The 18,725-nt window shown below is 36.1% G+C and overlaps 1 protein-coding gene across 3 annotated transcripts in view; it reads right to left on the reverse strand.

Annotated features, from left to right (window-relative positions):
- The window catches only part of BAZ1A (bromodomain adjacent to zinc finger domain 1A), a 95,531-nt gene that overhangs the window by 51,147 nt on the left and 25,659 nt on the right, over positions 1–18,725 (reverse strand). For all 3 annotated transcript variants that reach the window (XM_039256983.1, XM_039256984.1, XM_039256982.1), the window contains 2 exons: positions 10,686–10,829; positions 1,834–1,935 (listed from right to left, as the gene is read on the reverse strand). In XM_039256983.1, the coding sequence (XP_039112914.1) occupies positions 1,834–1,935; positions 10,686–10,829 (246 nt within the window). The remainder of the gene's footprint in view (positions 1–1,833; positions 1,936–10,685; positions 10,830–18,725) is intronic.

An 18,725-nucleotide genomic window follows, 5' to 3' on the forward strand; every position in this document is an offset into this window, starting at 1 on the left:
AAGAGGGAATAAAATTATATAAAGAATATATCTTGAACTAAAGACCAAAAAAACAAAAAACAAAAACAAACCCGAAACCAAACAATGAATAAGGAAAACACTGGTAGTCTCAACTAGACTGTTCATTAGCCCATAAATTAAACAAATTCAAAAGTTCTAATAATCTATTACCATTATCTTGGGAATACTGTTTTTCAACACATAATAAAATACAGAACACTCCAGAGATCTTAAATTAATGATGGGTCACCAAAACCCAACCAAACACTACACACACCTCCATATAATTATAGAAGGTAATATATATATGACTCAAGATTCACTCAAAACACATTATTATCACTTTTCTTTGGACTCATAAGTATATATGGGGCAAGAAGGATAAGAGTATAACTAAAATAATTTTACATCAAATGAAATTTAAGGTTTACTCTTGGTGGCAAATTGATAGCTGGCTGATAATGTCAACTTACTTTCAGATGACTAACAGCCTAATCTCAACAGGCAACAATAGGGATTGTCCTAAAATGGATCTGTGTAACCCAGAGCCAATTCTTTTAAATATTAACAAGTCATTACCTTTCCCCTCCCCCGCTTTTTTTAAAGGAATTTATCCCTGCTTTGTAGTAACTCTTTTTTAAGTTTACTTATTTGGGGGGCAGAAGGGAAGGGGCAGAGAGAGAGAGAGGGGAGAGAAAATCCTAAGTAGGCTATGCGCTGTTAGCACAGAGCCCTACGTGGGGCTTGATCTCATGTACCATGAGATCATGACCTGAGCCGCAATCAAGAGTCCGATACTTTTTTTTTTTAACGTTTATTTTTTTATTTTTGAGATACAGAGAGAGACACAGCATGAGCAAGGGAGGGACAGAGAGAGAGGAAAACAGAATCCGAAGCAGGCTCCAGGCTCTGAGCTGTCAGCACAGAGCCCGACGCGCGGCTTGAACCCACAAACCATGAGATCATGACCTGAGCTGAAGTCAGACGCTTAACCAATGAGCCACCCAGGCACCCCAAGAGTCAGATAATTAACTGAACAACCCAGGTGCTCCTACCCCTCTCTTTTGATTAGAACTCAAAAAGATGGTTTTAAAGATATTAATAAATTTTTTATTAATCTTCTTAAGGAATCGGAAGAGACTGATCAGATGTTTGCATCTAATGAAATATTACAGAGGTGACATATTTGTTAAGCACCAAGACTATTTGGGGTTAGTTACAAAGGGCTCATACAGTCCATCAAGATTCACTTTGTCTATGAGTATAAATATACATTTATTTTAAAAAGGGGAAATCATTACATGCAATACTATCCATTTGTTTTATAGCAAATCTTTTATATATTTTATATATATTTTATATATTCATTAAAAATTTTTTTTCATGCGTATTTACTTTTGAGAAAGAGAGTCAGAGTGAGGGGAGGAAGAGGAGCAGAGAGAGAGAGGCAGACACAGAATCTGAAGCAGGCTCCAAGGCTCTCTGAGCTGTTTACATGGAGCTTGACACGGGGCTCGAACTCACGGATGGTGAGATCTTGACCTGAGCTGAAGTTGGATGCTTAACTGCAACCCAGGTGCCCCTTTTTTATATTTTTATTTATTTTGGGTGGGGTAGGGGCAGAGGGAGAGCGAGAGGGATAATCCCAAGCAGGCTCTACACTACCGGCATGGAGCCCAATGAGGGGCTCAAACAAGGAGATCATGACCTGAACAAAAATCCAAAGTCAGATGCTTACCTGCGTGGGCTACCCAGGGGCCCATAAAGCGAATCTTCTTAATTAAACATAATTATTCTATTTTAAACTAGCATAGATAAGATAACAAGTTTTACCTGATTTGTGTTGCTTTAACAATGGCACACTCATACAACTCTCTTTTAGTTGGCTGCACCTTGTACTTGAATAATAAGGGATCAACTGCATTTTTTTTCTTCCTAAAAAGAGCAGAGACACAAATCAGTTAATTATTTGTTCGAAAATGTGAGCTTTTAAATGGAAATCTAGTTTCTAAGAACATACTATGACAGAATCTAATGTGGTTTTAGTTTTAGTAGGATTTTATAAGTTACTAACATCCCTTACCATTTTATTAGCCAAAATAGTACAAAGCACTATTTTATGTTAGGTAGGTATTTTTTACTCATTCAATAAATTTTCCTGTGTGAAGAAATCAACTAGAGATGAGTAAGCACAGAGCACCCAGTTTCGGTAAGATAAAGTTGTAAACAAAAGAGCTCTTGGATTTGCTTTTATGCTTTCTTCTTCATAGCTATGTAAACTAAGAGCAAAAGTGGAGATGACATAGTTTACCCTGTTTTCAGAACTGGCAGAGCCATACCTTTAATCTTTGCCTCCACCAATTTCTCATCTTTTCTTCCCTTTGAGGATGCATTCATCCATCTATCCAATAAACAGTTAAGAGCCTATTATAATGTGTCAAATACTAAACAATAAGGATTAAGTGTGAACAAAATAGAAATATACTGGGAGATACAGAAAAACAAACAAAAATACACAACAGGGTAGGTGATAAGTGCTATCAAGGGAATTCAGTGCTGGGTACTCCACCAATAAGGGTTTTAGATTTCACTCAGAAAAGACACTAAAGGATACTGAATAATGGGGTGATAATGATTTAACTTACACTTCAGAAAGATCACTGTGGCTGCCAGGCTATGCGGCAAGAGCGCAGACAAGGATATTCTTTAGAAAGCTAATGCAATGAACCAAGTGACAACTGATGGCACAACAGATAAGGGCACAGTGGTAGCAGCAGGGAGACAAGTGGTTGGATTCTTGAAAAGCTGCCCCTGTGCATGCAAGTGCATGTGTGTGTGTGTGTAAATAAAGGTTACTGAGAAGAAAATAATATGAAAGGATGATAAAGGAAGCATTCAGCAATGAGGGTCAGATACAGTCAAATGATATAAATACAGTAAACAAAGGTGGGGGGTGGAGAGAGACTCAACACAAAAGGGATGTAGGAGACAATTATACAAATAAAACTGAAGTATTCACCTTTAACACCATTAAGTTCCTAGCTGGAGGGCCAAGGATCTTTACATGGAGACCCACTATACACAGAAACCAGAAAATATATTTAATCATTCACCCTGACTATATGAAATGCAGTCTAATATTTTCTATTCTATTAAAGTGCATTAAATTAATTTCACCACCTACATGAGGCCATAACCTGCAGTTTGAAAGGCACTGTTCCAAAAGAGCCAAAGAGAGAACTCTAAGTATTCAGAGAGCAATACTGATGTGGGTTCACAATAAAGGAATTTCTTGAAATGAAAAGAGGGTAAAAAAGAAAAACAAGTTTTAATGAACCCAGAGGCAGGTGTTCAAGAACAACAGGTTTGATTGAATTTTTAATCTTAATATAGTTTTTTGAAGAGGTGCTAACTTAGCAATTAATCACTACCATTTTATACATATAAGGGATGATCAAGTAGAATACAGATTGCACTTGGGGCGCCTGGGTGGCTTAGTCGGTTAAGCGTCCGACTTTCGCTTAGGTCATGATCTCGCGGTTCGTGGGTTCGAGCCCCGCGTCGGGCTCTGTGCTGGCTGCCAGCTCAGAGCCTGGAGCCTGTTTCAGTCTGTCACTCCCCCTCTCTCTGACCCTCCCCTGCTCACGCTGTCTCTCTCTCTCTCCTAGAAATAAATAAAACATAAAAAAAAAAAATTAAAAAAAAATACAGATTGCACTTAAAAGATTACTACTAGTGACAATATAGAATTATATTTTAAGTCATAATTATAAATTTATTTATATGTTATTTGTTTATAGAAAAGTTGTTTGTGGATTTTATCTTAATGGATTTAAGGCTATAAAATGATTTTTCATGTATAAAATTATTTTTTGTTTTTTTCTTGTTATGTCATGAAATTGATTTGTGAAAATAAAGCATAACAGAATCAAAATTTTTTTTCCAATCAGTGCCAATATTCTTACAGGGGTTTTGCTATTAACTCTTACATAAAACTCTACATAGAATAAAATGATAATTGGATTCTTTCCAAGGAAGTATAGTTATTAGAGACCAACAGAAACTGCTTATTGTATGGACTCACCTATAGACAGGAATTAAAAGACACTGTTAAAAAGAAACCCCATTTTAATAATTTTTCTTCCCTGCTTCCTAAAGCCTAGGCCTAAACAGCTGGAATAATAAACTGAATGTAGTGACCTTAACCATGACTGTGCCTAATAGACTGACTATATTGCCAACAAGCGCAGATCTGTTACCAGTTCTATAATAACACACTAACATCTAATATTACATTTATTTATAGAAATCAGATTGCTATTCCAATTATTTATTCACAAAATTTTATCATTTATTTTATAAATATATAACATTTCAATATGCCTATTATATATGCTAAATATTTGTTCTCCTTTATTTTCTCCTAAATTTTTGTTCTCCTTTATTTTCTCATAATAGAAATTGTTTTTGTTGCTATTCTATGGATAATATTGATAACACAGAAGTGGTTAAAATTTTTTCTATAACAGTATAATAGAAATGACAAAAGACCAGATAATTATGCTTTCAACACAAATGGTTCCTTTTGTTTTTTTAAAAAATTTAAAATGCTAACCTCATACATAAAAATTTCATATATGAATTACAGTTAGCAAACAGTTCTACTTCTTTAAAAGTAACTCAGATCCCATAGTCTTACTGACAATTAGGCAGGTTATCATTACAGTCAGACTACACCACATGAAGAAAGTCGGTGCATAAAGAATTTTAAACAGGATATACAATGTATTCTTCAAAGTTCCTAGTTTTTCCTTGTACTCAGGCAAATTACCACCAGGATATAAGATGTTACCAAAAATGTATCTTGTTCAAGTACTATTTTCAAGTTAGGATAATGTTTCTATGATATTTTAAATACCTGTCTAGATAGGACTTCATAAAACTCTGATCCATAGTAAAGGACCTTAAATTTGTAAAGCCTTAAATCACAATAACAGAGTATATTATTACAAAGTGTTATTTACCTACCAATCTGAGTTGCTACAGATAATGTACTTAGTTTCTTCTATAAATCCTAAAGGCAACTAAACATACTCCCTGTATACTTGGCATACCTGCCTGCTAAGATCAGATGGTAAGCTAGTGAATATTTTCAGGACTTTCAGGACTATTTTAGTCAGCACTGTCTATCAATTTATTTCAATTTTCAGAGAATTTGTGATTGGAAAGGAGCAAATTGTACTTGGCTCTTTCATTAAGAAAGGAAACTTGTATCAAGTAGTTACAGAGACAGGTCTCAACAAGATATGAAGATTTTCAAATATACTTTTTCCTTAAATATTTTAGTAACTTTGGAGTGAGACGAACAACAGCACATATAACATTACTTAACCCATTCTTGATGGGCAAATATGAGATGAGTAAAGGAACACTAAGAGCAGATACACAATATGCATTTTTCAAAGAGTAGGACTGTTATGCTCCGTATGATGCAAATTAAATTATCTTCTCTAGTCCAAACTTCTATATTATGCCATAATTATAAGAGTAGCAAGTCAATTTTTAAAATAAAATTTGTTTATACATATGTAAAATAAATAATTCTAAATTTAAAGTATTCTTTATATTATATAATCTAAACAAAGTATCCTAATGGTATAAAAATTAGCCTCATCTCATTCTCTTTTTTTTTTTTTTAATGTTTTTTATTTATTTCTAGGAGAGAGAGAGAGACAGCGTGAGCAGGGGAGGGTCAGAGAGAGAGGGAGTCACAGACTCTGAAACAGGCTCCAGGCTCCGAGCTGGCAGTCAGCACAGAGCCCGACACGGGGCTCGAACCCACAAACCGCGAGATCATGACCTAAGCGAAAGTCGGACGCTTAACTGACTAAGCCACCCAGGTGCCCCATAGCCTCATCTCATTCTCAAATATATTTAGAGCAGTATATCAAAGGCTCTGTCATGAATCCCATGGTAAATAGCTGACGGAGAAAATGACTTCATATTGTTACTCTAGAACCCAGTTCTGGCAAAGATACTGGAGAGTTCTGCAAGAATGTTAAGCTGAGCATCAACGAGCACTAAAATGTCCAAGGCTCCTACGTCCATAGCTTTGTGATAAGAAGAGTGACAATTTTCTGTCTCCTTCACAGACTTAGTTTAAGAAGCATATATTTAAGGTGTTAATACCCATCCCCAAAATAAATAAGTTACCTGCTTCCTAAAACCCTGACTGCTGCCCACCAACCAAAGCTGACCTACAAATGTAAATATGTAGTTACTGCTTAGTTCAATGAGATTCTGCAGTCCGTGCCCAGACTGAGGAATAAGCTAATAATATGCTGTTCTGAGAGAATGCAACTTTATAAAAAGTCAAGCCTTTAATTTCTTACTTTTACTGATATAAAACTGCCTTTGAAAAAATTAATCAATATGCTCCTCCAAATGTATCAAAACACTGTATTTAAAAAATTCTGATGACTAGAATATATAAAGACCTCATAATTGAACAAAAGGACAAATAACCCAATTTAAAAACTGGTTATCTTCCTTGGAAGATACACAAATGGCCATTAAGCACATGAAAAGAGGCTTATTATCATTAGTCATTAAGGAAATTCAAGGCAAAACAAGGAAATACCACTACATCCCATTAGGATGGCTATAATCAAAATACTTGAAAAATAGTAAGTGCTGGTGAGGATGTGGACAAATTGGAAATCTTATATATTACTGTTAAGCCTGTAAAATAGTGGAGCTGCTGTGAAAGGCAGTTGGGCGGTTCCTCAATAAGTTGAGCAATTGTCATATGACTCAGCAATTCCACTTTTGGGTATATACCCAAAAGAATTTAAAATAGGGACTTGAATAGGTGGCTGTATACATCAATATTCATTGCAGCATTATTCATAATAGCCAAATGGTGGAAACTCAAGTATCTATCAACAGATGAATGGATAAACATAATGTAGTATATACATACAATAGTATATATTCAGCCATAAAAAGGAATGATTACAAAAATTAGCCTCATCTCATTCTAAAGTGTATTTAGACAGGTATGCCAAAGGCTCTATCATAAATCTCAACATGCTACAACATGGGATAAAATTTGAAAAATAGTACTAAGTGAAATAAGCCAGACACAAATGGACAAATACAGTGTGATTCCACTTATATGAAATATCATAGAGACAGAAAGCAGCTTAGAGGTTACTAGGTAATGGAGGGAGAAAAAGGAATGTAGAATTTATTTCTTAATGGATACAGGGTTTCTGTTTGGGGTGAAGTAAACATTTTGGGAACAATGATGATAGAAGCATGACATGGTGAATGCAATTAATGGCACCAAGATGGTTAAACTTACGATGGTTAAAACAGAAGATGTTATGTTATATATATCTTACCTCCCACTCCCTCAAAAAACGTTGGTGATCTTGAGCACCTATGTTTAATTCTAAATATGCTGCCTTAGTATGTCTTGTAAATATATGAACTATGTGATGCTGGAAAAATTTTCTAATTCTGAACTTCCATTTCTCCTCAATGATATAAGAAGATGACCATCTACCCTTTTAGAATGGTTCTGAGGAAAAAGAGAACATATGTGGGTGCTGTTATACAGCTCAGCTCATGGAAAATGCCAATAACTGTTCCATTCCTACCCCTTCAACTCCCCTACTGAAACACGAGAAACTCTGTATTATGTTTTATTGTAAGGGAGCAAACAAGACAAAGTAAATTTCTTACTCAGGTTAGGGAATTAACAGAAAGAACAGAGCTACAAAGACGACTATGTTTCTTCCTTCCTGGTATCTTAGGATACAGTGGTAGCAAATCTACAAATAAGCATTCATTTTATGATGCTGATGTATAGTGAAGTCTCAGATTTTTTGAGAATTACAAACAAGTTAAACTATCTGTGAATAAAATAAGTGACCAACTTACTCACTTTTCCTATACCACAGGTCTGTCCCAAGTACCTATATTCATGGGATAAGGCACAACATATTTAGGCAAGAAATTATGGTCAAATTCAGTACTACTCTGTGATAAGCTTGCTGTAAGTGGTGTAAGTGCTCTAAATGGCACATATAGCATGCAAAATATTTACTATTATAACTGGGATTATGAATTAAATTGCTTTGTATTCAGGTAATGAATTTGCCACAAACTATACATGTAGGTCATATTCAAATCTAAAAAGAGAAAGGAAATTAACGAGCTGAATAACAGAGTGCTGAACCTAAGAGTCTAAACATTCCTCATCCTAAAGCACCTCACAGTACCTACAAAAATTAGATTAGGCTAAAAGTTTCTACAGGGGCGCTTGGTGGTTCAGTTAGTTGAGTCCGGACTATTGATTTTGGTTCAGGTCATGATCTTACAATCTGTGAGATTGGGCCCCATGTCTGGCTTTGCCTGCTTGGGATTCACTCTCTCACTTTCTGTGCATGCATGCTCTTCCTCTCTCTCAAAGTAAATAAACTAATATATAATGAACTCCACTTAAGGGTTACAATCTTTGATACACTCCAAACAAAACGCATGAACTACTGTCAGAGAGGCTAAAGGAAATACATTAACTATATAATCCCCAATAGTTTTGCATCATAAACCCTATATACAATGAGGGACACAAATGACCTATTAATCTCTTTTTCTGCTTAACAGTAGCAACTCAAGAAAAAAATACAATGTATCAAAATACTTTATAGGACCATGTCATGCTTCATTCACTCACCTAAAAATCATTTTTTCTGTCTGGCAATGGACTAGCTAGGTGACCTTGTGCAATGGCAATTAACATTTCTAAAGCTCAGGTTCTTCTTGTTAAATAAGGATAACAACATTCTTCTAGGAGTGACTAATATGCATATAAAGCACTTAGCACACTGCTTAGACAGCAGATGCTCAAATGCTAGTTATAGATACAATAGCTCAAAAACATCAGACAAAATAGTTCAAGTCAGAAGTCAAATTACAAGGTTCTGAAGGAATTTGACAGTTACTGATATTTCAGAAGCAAAGGAGATAAAAAGTAGTTAAGAAAAAGTGGCCTCAGGGAGTTAAAGAACCGATACAACTCAACACCAAATAATCTAATTAAAAATGGGCATAAGATCTGAATAGAAATTTTTCCAAAGAACACATACTAATAGAAAACTGACACATTTTAAAGATGCTCAACATCACTAACAATCAGGGAAATGTCAATCAAAACCTTACACCTGTCAGGATGGCAAAAATCAAAAAGACAAGAAATAAGTGTTGGTGAGGATGTGGAGAAGAAGGAACCCTTTTATGCACACTGATAGGAATGTTAACTGGTATAGCCACTGTGGAAAACTGTATGGAGGTTCCTCAAAAAATTAAAAATAGAATACCCATGATCCAATAATTCTTTGTACTGGACATCTACCCAATGGGAAAAAAAAATTCAAAGAACTCATGACCCTGAGATCAAGAGTCACATGCTCTACCAACTGAGCCTGGCTGGCACTCCCAAATCACTGTCTTAAATCTGAAACTAATGTAACATTGTGTCAACTATACTCAAAAGAAAAAAAGTGGCCTCAGGTTTCTTACTGGAATAGTATGATACTGCTCACTGACAACAGGGGAAAAAAAAGACATAAGACAGACTGGAAAAAGCATTTTTAAGTTTGAGATGCCTACAAGGCAGAAAGGGAACAGAATGAAGCAATAAAGATTTAGATAGTGGTTGTGGAGAACAGGAGGGAGTGGAACCAAAACATGTAAGAAGACTTTTAATCAGTTGAAGACAGCTGAGATTTTAAATTTACCTATAGACAATGACAATCTTTTTTTTTTTAAATGTATGTTTATTTTTGAGAGAAAGAGTGTGAGCAGGGGAGGGGAAGAGAGAGAGAGAGAATTCAAAGCAGGCTCCAGACTCTGAGCTGTTAGCACAGAGCCTAATGTGGGGCTTGAACCCACGAACCATGAGATCATGACCTGAGCTGAAGTCAGATGTTTAACGGACTGGGCCATCCATGCGCCCTGACAATGCCAATCTACATGTGCTTGTAGGATTTTTCTCCATGAGCACGCAGCTGACCCAGGTTGTCAACTGACTGAATTTCAGAAAGTTAGTGTCATTACCATATGTACCATAAAGTGATTAAGTATAATAATTAAAATACAGAATGAATTTTCTCAAGTAAACAAAAGTGGAATGTGTAAGTATAATTGAATGAGATGATTGCTCTTAAGCAGTGGACTACAGTTAACTAGGTAGCTTTCAATTTTGCAAATTCTTTTTTATGTATTTATTTACTTATATTTATTTTTTAATGTTTATTTATTATTGAGACAGAGAGAGACAGAGCATTAGTTGGGGAGGGACAGAGAGAGAGGGAGACACAGAGTCTGAAGCAGGCTCCAGGCTCTGAGCTAGCTGTCAGCACACAGCCCGATGCAGGTCTCGAACCCACGAACCATGTGATCATGACCTGAGCCAAAGTTAGACGCTCAACCAACTAAACCACCCAGGCACCCCCAATTTTGCAAATACTAACATGTGTTGTTGAACCACATTTCCTAGATGGATTTTACACTGAATGATTACAAAGGAAGAAGGGAAAGATTAAAGAAAAAATTATTTCAATGGGATATCATTAGTCAATCTGATATATTTAAAAAAATTAATAAAAATCACTTACCCATTTTGAAATGAACTGTTCTGTGTTTCTGAATCATCACTATCACTGATGATAATAGTTTCTCCATCTACACTGCTGATATGTCCATTAGCAAAGCCATTTTGATGTGATGGAGGAAGGACTTCCAAAATCCTACACTGTAACCTAAACAAAATGATACATTTAAAAATGCAAATTATTTGATATTTTATAATCAATCATTTCAGAACAATCTAATTATTCTGAACAATTGAAAAGATACTTTGTTTTGTAGAAACTATGGCTGATTGACATAACCAAATTAATAAAAGAAAATCTGTAACATCCAATTAGAAAAGTTAGCTATAATTTAAAATAATATAAAGGTCAATTTATCAAGATTCTTAGCAATTATATTCTTAACTAAAGTTACTGTTTAGGAAATCAAATACTGGCATATTATGTCATTATAGAGATTGAGTCTTAAGAGTTTTTCAAAGCATCCAATATTTTTTAAATACTGAAATTCACCAGATCATAACTGTTTTTATTCTCACTGTAGCTTTTGTTGGAATTTCTGACCTCTACAAAACTTCCTATTCACTAGTTCTACTGACTCTATTTTGGGTTCCTTTATTTCTGCCCACTTTATCTGGGTTTTATGGGCTGCAATTTCAGACATATTCATCAGAACTGAAATATTCCTCAATCCCATTTTCACTATGCCAATTTGCAACTAATAATTAAAATGTAATATATCCACACAATGGAATATTATTCACCCAAAAAATAAAAATGCAGTTTAGATGAACCATGAAAACATGCTAAAGAAACCAGACATAAACGCCACATAGTATGTAATTCCATTTATATGAAATATCCAGAATAGGCAAATCCACAGACAGAAAGTAGATGAGTGGCTACAAGTTGGGGACAGGGAAGGGAAGAAGGCGATAAAGGACAGACATGCGCAGTGGCTGCTAACGGGCATGGGCTTTCTTTTGGGGTGCAGAAAAAATTCTCAAATTGGTTTATTTTTTTAAAACAATTTTTTTAAACATTTGTTTATTTTTCAGACAGAGAGAGACAGAGCTTGAGCAGAGGAGGGGCAGAGAGAGGAGACACAGAATCTAAAGCAGACTCCAGGCTCTGAGCTGTCAGCACAGAGCCCGAGGTGTGGCTCGAACTCACGGACCATGTGATCATGACCTGAGCCGAAGTTGGCCGTTTAACTGACTGAGCCACCCAGGTGCCCCTCAAATTGGTTTACAGTAATGGCTGTATGACTATGAATAAATATATCACTAAGCTATACATTTCAAATGTGTGAATTTTATGGTATGTGAACTATATTTCAAGTTGTTGAAAGACAGAATCATAAGTAAAAAGGTATAGGAGGGAGTAACAGAGAGAGTGCTTTGCTGGAATTCTATCTATAGCCTCTCTACAACTCTTAGGCAATCCAGGGGGGAGGTTTTATTAACTAAGAATATCTTAAGTATATATATATACCTACCAATAGGGTAAATCCTTTTTCTCTGAAAAAAAGTGGTTCAAGATTGGACAATCTGCTATCATTCATTTTGTCACCTTGCATATTAAAACAAGTTTTGATATATTGTGGGCATTCATAAAACTGCCATTCACTATCCCCATTCTCCTAGGAACTTCAATATTCCCACATCCCACCTTCTTCTACATGTGGGAGCTATATCACATTCCCACAAGGGCCCGGCCAGAGTTCATTGATACTGGGTAGGCACCTATTTGCTGAGCCAATTCATCTTTTCCAAGATTTTAATCAGTCCCTCTCCCACCATGGAATCTATAAGGTATAAACTTCTAGGGCTGTTGGCAGCCATGCTTCCTGCCACAAGAAACAGGTAACTGTGCAAGAATATAAAGCCTACAAGAGACAAGAAAGGAGACATGAAAAGGGTACTAGAGGCAATCAATGGTCTTATTCCTGTTCTTCCTTAGACTGAGCTGTGCTTTGCTCATCTCAGGTTTAGCTATTTAATCTTTCCTTTGATTCGATAAACTGATAATTGACCTTTTACCTGTTTTTTCAAAATGAATTTTTGTCACTTATAGCCAAAATAAAGAGACTCACACAATTCCAGAAAGACAGTTTATTCAGAGCGGATTCATTATGGGAAGCTGGTGAATTTTTATAAGATAGAATTTATTTTCATTAGTGTACATTTTTTCATGTGCCTATAATTCTCCATTAGGCAGAATTTAGTATGCCCTACAATATTTAATAGCACTGTTAGGCACAGAGAAAATCAGGACCATTGGTCTTCTGCTAGGAAATTTTTGCACACAAATTGAAGAAAGCAACTGGTTTTACAGCACCTCAAGGCTTAAGAATCAACAAAATGTAGACTATATAGGTGAATCCAGCCTTCAAACCGTCTTATCTTTATTCTTTGCTCACTTTCCCTTACTCTGAGTCCAATACAGGTTCAATTAAAAGCGTCTTATGTGGCTCCTTTACAATTTGCTCTTAAAGAATTGAGTAAAAAGGGAGAAGACTCAAGTTACTAAAACAAGAAGCAAAAGTGGGGACATTACTAGTGATTTTTACAGGAAATAAAAAAGATTTTAAGAAAAGATTATGGACAACTGTATGAATTGGATAACTTAGATAAAATGGACAAATTATTAGAGACAAACTACCAAAACTAACCCAAAATGAAATAGAAAATCTAAATAGATCTAAGTAGAAAGGTAGTTTAATCAGTAATCAAAAACCTTCCAAAGAAGAAAAGCCCAAGACCAGAGGGCTTCACTGGTGAATTCTCCCACAATGTAAAGAATTAATACCAAGTCTCAAAATCTTCCAAAAACTCAAGAGGAGAGAGCACTTCTTAACTCGCAGCAAAATCAAAACTGCCATGAGATACCACTTTATACCCACTAAGATGTCAATTATAAAAAAAAAAAAAAAAAAGAAGTGTTGGTGAGGAAATAAGAGAAACAGGAACCCTTATGCATTGCTGGTGGGAATGTGAACTAGTGTAGTTGCTATGAAAACAATATGGTAGTCCCTAAAAAAATTAAACACAGAATTATCATATGACCCAGAAATTCTACTTCTAGGCATATACCCAAAAGAATTGAAAATAGGTACTCAATGGATATTCGTATACCAATGTTCATAAGGGCATTATTCACAATAAACAAAAGATGGAAACAACTTAAGTGTCTACCAACAGATGAATGCATAAACAAAATATGTACTATGTACAGACACACACGCGCGCACGATGCAGTATTCAGTAGCCACAAATAGCAGTGAAATTCTGATATATGCTGCAACATGGATTAACCTTGAAAACATGCTCAGTGAAATAAGCCAAACATAAAATAACATATATTGTGCGAATTCACTTATATGAAGTATCAGGAAGAGGAAAATTCATTGCAACAGAAAGTAGAAAAAAGGTTACCAGGGTCTGGGAGGGAGGGAGAAATGGGGAATTATTGCTTAATGGGTACAGAGTTTCTGTTTGAAATGATGAAAAAGTTCTGGAAACGGTAATGATGGTTACATAACACTGTGAATGCACTTAATGTCACTGAATTATACATTTAAAAATTATAACAATAGAAAATCTAATGTTTTACTAAAAAAATTTTTTAATGTTTTATTTATTTCTGAGAGAGAGACAGCGTGAGCAGGGGAGGGTCAAAGAGAGGGGGAGACACAGAATCCAAAACAGGCTCTAGGCTCTGGGCTAGCTGTCAGCACAGAGCCCAACATGGGGCTCAAACCCACGAACCGTGAGATCATGACCTGAACTGAAGTCAGATGCCCAACTGACTGAGTCACCCAGGTGTCCCTCTAATATTTATTTTTAAAGGATTGAAAAAAAATTTTTTTTTCTTCTGTTGTAATGTAAAGCTTAAGATGGCTCAATTAGCAAGCTAACTACTTTGATAGCAAAGGGAAATGGTGTAAAAAGAACTGCAGACTAACTTTCACCATTGGCTAGTGGAAATAAACCAGTGTTTCTTAAGAGGAACAACTACAGGAAATCTTATAAAAAATGTTAAGTAATTATGTAACCTCATGGAAAAAAGGTTCTGTAATTTAGTAACACGAACTGCACAAAAATATGCAAGGAATCAAATGGACCCACTTTAAAAAAATGTATTACTGAGGTTTAGCTGACATATAATGCTATCTTCATTTCAGGTGTACAACACTGTGATTTAACAATTCTATACATTATGCAATTCTTACCACAGGAAGCACAGTTGCCAATTGTCACCATATAATGTTATTATACCATTATTTACTATATTCCCTATACTGTACTTTTCATTTCCATGACTTATTTATTTTATAACTGGAGTTTTTCTCTCTTAAACCCCTTCGCCTCAAATGGACCATGGGTATCCTATAGAGGGGATGATTTGCTCAGTTTCCCATGGTGATGAAGATCTTCAGTGAACCTATAACAAGATTCAACTTACAAAAAGAAATGGTTTTTCACTGGCAGAGCTCAGGTGAGTGCCTCTAAATGGTGATGGTGGTGGTAGTTAATAAGGAAAAAACAAAGCAAATGGGTCTACTCTGGGCTCAGGTATGGCTGATGTAGTGTCTAAAATGGTTTGACAGTCCACTGAAAAGAATATTCTATGATCCCCCAGTAGGGTCCACAGAGCTACAATAATTTAACAAATAATTTATTTAAAACCAACAAAAACAATAACAGATAGATATTAGGGAGAAGCAAACCAGTATAGTATAGAGACACAGCCTCCTAGAAAGTAGGAAATGTTTTATATATAAATTATACTAGTTATTACTAAAGCTATTAATTTTGCACAAACCACAAGATTAGCATTTCTTCCTTTTCTTTCTTTGTTTCTTTCTTTCCTTCCCTTCCTTCCTTTTTTGCATTTCTTGCTAATCTAAGCAAGGCCAGGACTCTCACTGGTGCTTAGCTAAATATTAGTTAATATTCAAAATGGCAAGTCAACACTTTTTTTTAATGTTTTACTTATTTTTGAGAGAGAGGGAGCACAAGTGGGGGAGGTGTGTGGGCAAGTGGACAGAAGATCAGAAGCAGGCTCCATGCTGACAGTAGTGAGGCCAATGTGGGGCTTGAACTCCCAGAACCGTGAGATCGTGACCTGAGCTGAATTTGGGCACTTAACCGACTAGGCCACCCAGGCTCCCCCAAGTCAACACCTTCTAATAGATTTCCAAATAGATTTAGTCTATGTCTTTCAATCCACTTGATACAATTTCTTGGTTCTAGTGAGTTCAAAGATTGGAGTGTTAAAAAAAAGGTTAAAGACTCATGAATGAAGACTTAGCTAGTGCATTTCTGAGGATACAGAAACTTCCTAAAGTTATGCTCTATTATTTGAGGACAGAGCAGAGGCTGACAATCAAAAGATGGCCCCTATTATTATTAGAGCTCCTTTATGTACATGACTTATAATTTTCTAAAAAAAAATTTTTTTAATGTTTTTATTTATTTCTGAGAGAGAGACAGCATGAGCAGGGGAGGGTCAGAGAGAGGGGGAAACACAGAATCTGAAGCAGGCTCCAGGCTCTGAGCTAGCTGTCAACGCAGAGCCCGATGAGGGGCTTAAACCCATGAACCGTGAGATCATGACCTGAGCTGAAATCAGACGCTCAACAGACTGAGCCACCCAGGCACCCCATAATTTTCTCTTTATACCAACTCTGCAAGTTATAAATATTCCAGGGTCAGAAAAGTTAAATCATTTGCTCATGGTCATACAGTCAGTAATGATACAGCCAAAACTTTAGCCTTGACTCTGAAGGCCATATACTTTCTAATCTTCCACTCTGTCACTGGAGTTGAGGGAGAACAGAAACACTGAATTGACCCAAGGGTATTTCAGAGCTTTAAGCCTAGGCAGTCAAGAGGCTCTTAAAGTCCAAACAACTTAAACACTTTTAAGAGTGAAAGCAAGTCTGTGGAACAGCAGCAAGCACAGAATCTGAGGACACAGCAGAAGTTAGCCACAAATCTATAAACAGTGACAAGCTAAGCATGGAAACAGACTTTTATAAGAATATGGTATATACCTCTTCCCTCAAAAAGTTGTTTTTGTTTTTAAAAGTAATTTGTTTTAAATTACTCATGGTTCCAGGGTGCATGGGTGGCTCAGTCAGTTAAGCGTCCGACTTCAGCTCAGGTCATGATCTCACGGTTCGTGGGTTCGAGCCCCGCATCGGGTTCTGTGCTGACAGCTCAGAGCCTGGAGCCTGATTCAGATTCTGTGTGTTTCTGTCTCTCTGCCCCTCCTCCTGTTCATACTGTCTGTCTCTCAAAAATGAATAAACATCAAAAAATTTAAATAATCATAGTTCAATTTATATCTCAAAATACAAACTCATGAAAGAAGAAGTAAATTCTAAAACATTCTATTTTTTTTAACGTTTTATTTATTTCTGAGAGAGAGAGAGAGCATGAACAGAGGAGCGTCAGAGAGAGAGGGAGATACAGAATCCAAAACAGGCTCCAGGCTCTGAGCTAGCTGTCAGCACAGAGCCCAATGCAGGGCTCAAACCCATGAACCGTGAGATCATGACCTGAGCCGAAGTCAGACGCTTAACCGACTGAGCCACCCAAGTGCCCCTAAAACATTCTAGAATTGAAATATATCGGAGTTTTTACAAGGCACTTGTAAAGATAAAGATAAAAGAAGATAAACAGTTAACAGAAGGAAAGAAGACTAGAAACGTGGGGACACCTACCTAATTATTAGGTGTACTAGGTATTTTTATTAAACATTGATCAGTTTATAAACATTTTGTCTATATTAAATTTACTTTGAGTTGGAGTACTGTATTTTTCAAATCAACCAAGAAAGCTGAATTAGATTTTCAAACTTGAAAGATACTTTGTCATTGGCAGTATAGATTTCAAGTTATATCTGTTTCAGAAAACTGAAAAACCTAAAGAAGGAAAATAAATTTAACAGCCTCTGATTTGGGGGTATGGCTATCAAAGTGTAACAAGAGAGATCCTTGTAGTAATAGAAATGCTCTATATCGGGGCGCCTGGGTGGCTTAGTCGGTTAAGCGTCCGACTTAAGCTAAGGTCATGATCTCACGGTTCGTGGGTTCGAGCCCCGCATCGGGTTCTGTGCTGACAGCTCAGAGCCTGGAGCCTGTTTCAGATTCTGTGTCTCCCTCTCTCTCTCAACACCACCCCTGCCCATGCTCTGTCTCTCTCTGTCCCAAAAATAAATAAACTACAAAAAAAAAAATTAAAAAAAAAAGAGTCTGACTTTGGCTCAGGTCATAATCTCACGGTTTATGAGTTTGAGCCGTGCATTGGGTTCTGTGCTGACAGCTCAGAGCCTGGAGCCTGTTTCAGAGTCTGTGACTCCCTCTCTCTCTGACCCTCCCCTGCTCACACTGTCTCTCTCTCTCCTAGAAATAAATAAAACATTAAAAAAAAAATTTTTAAATAAAAAAAAAAAAAAAGAAATGCTCTATATCATGACCTGTCAATGTCAATATTCTGATTGTGATACTGTACTACAATATTGCAAGTTAGTGTCACTGGGAGCAATTCTGTTTATTATTTTACAGTTGCATGTGAATCTATAGTTATCTCAAAATAGAAAGTTTAATTTAAAAATGCTAATTATAGGGGTGATAATGATAGGGTAGCTCAGTCGGTTGAGTTTCCGACTTCGGCTCAGGTCAAGATCTCGCAGCTTATGAGTTCAAGCCTCTGACAGCTCAGAGCCTGAAGCCGGCTTCGGATTCTGTGTGTCTGTCTCTCTCTACCCCTTCCCTGATCGTGCTCTGTCTCTCTCTCTCTCAAAAGTAAATAAATATTAAAAAAATAATAATAATAAATGCTAAGGATAAATACTAGGAAATATTAACTCCAACTAAAAGCATTCACTTCACACTATGGAGAAAAAAATCAATAAAAGATGAATATAATGTATACTACATATATTACTAAAAAGCAACAGTAAATAATGACACAGTAGTATTGGCAAGAGGATAGACATACAGATCAATGGGGAAAAAAGAGGCCAGCCACCGATCCAAGATTCCATTCATAT

The sequence above is a fragment of the Hyaena hyaena genome, unplaced genomic scaffold, assembly GCF_003009895.1.
Source record: "Hyaena hyaena isolate Hyena2069 unplaced genomic scaffold, ASM300989v1 scaffold_599, whole genome shotgun sequence".
NCBI classification, from domain to species: domain Eukaryota; kingdom Metazoa; phylum Chordata; class Mammalia; order Carnivora; family Hyaenidae; genus Hyaena; species Hyaena hyaena.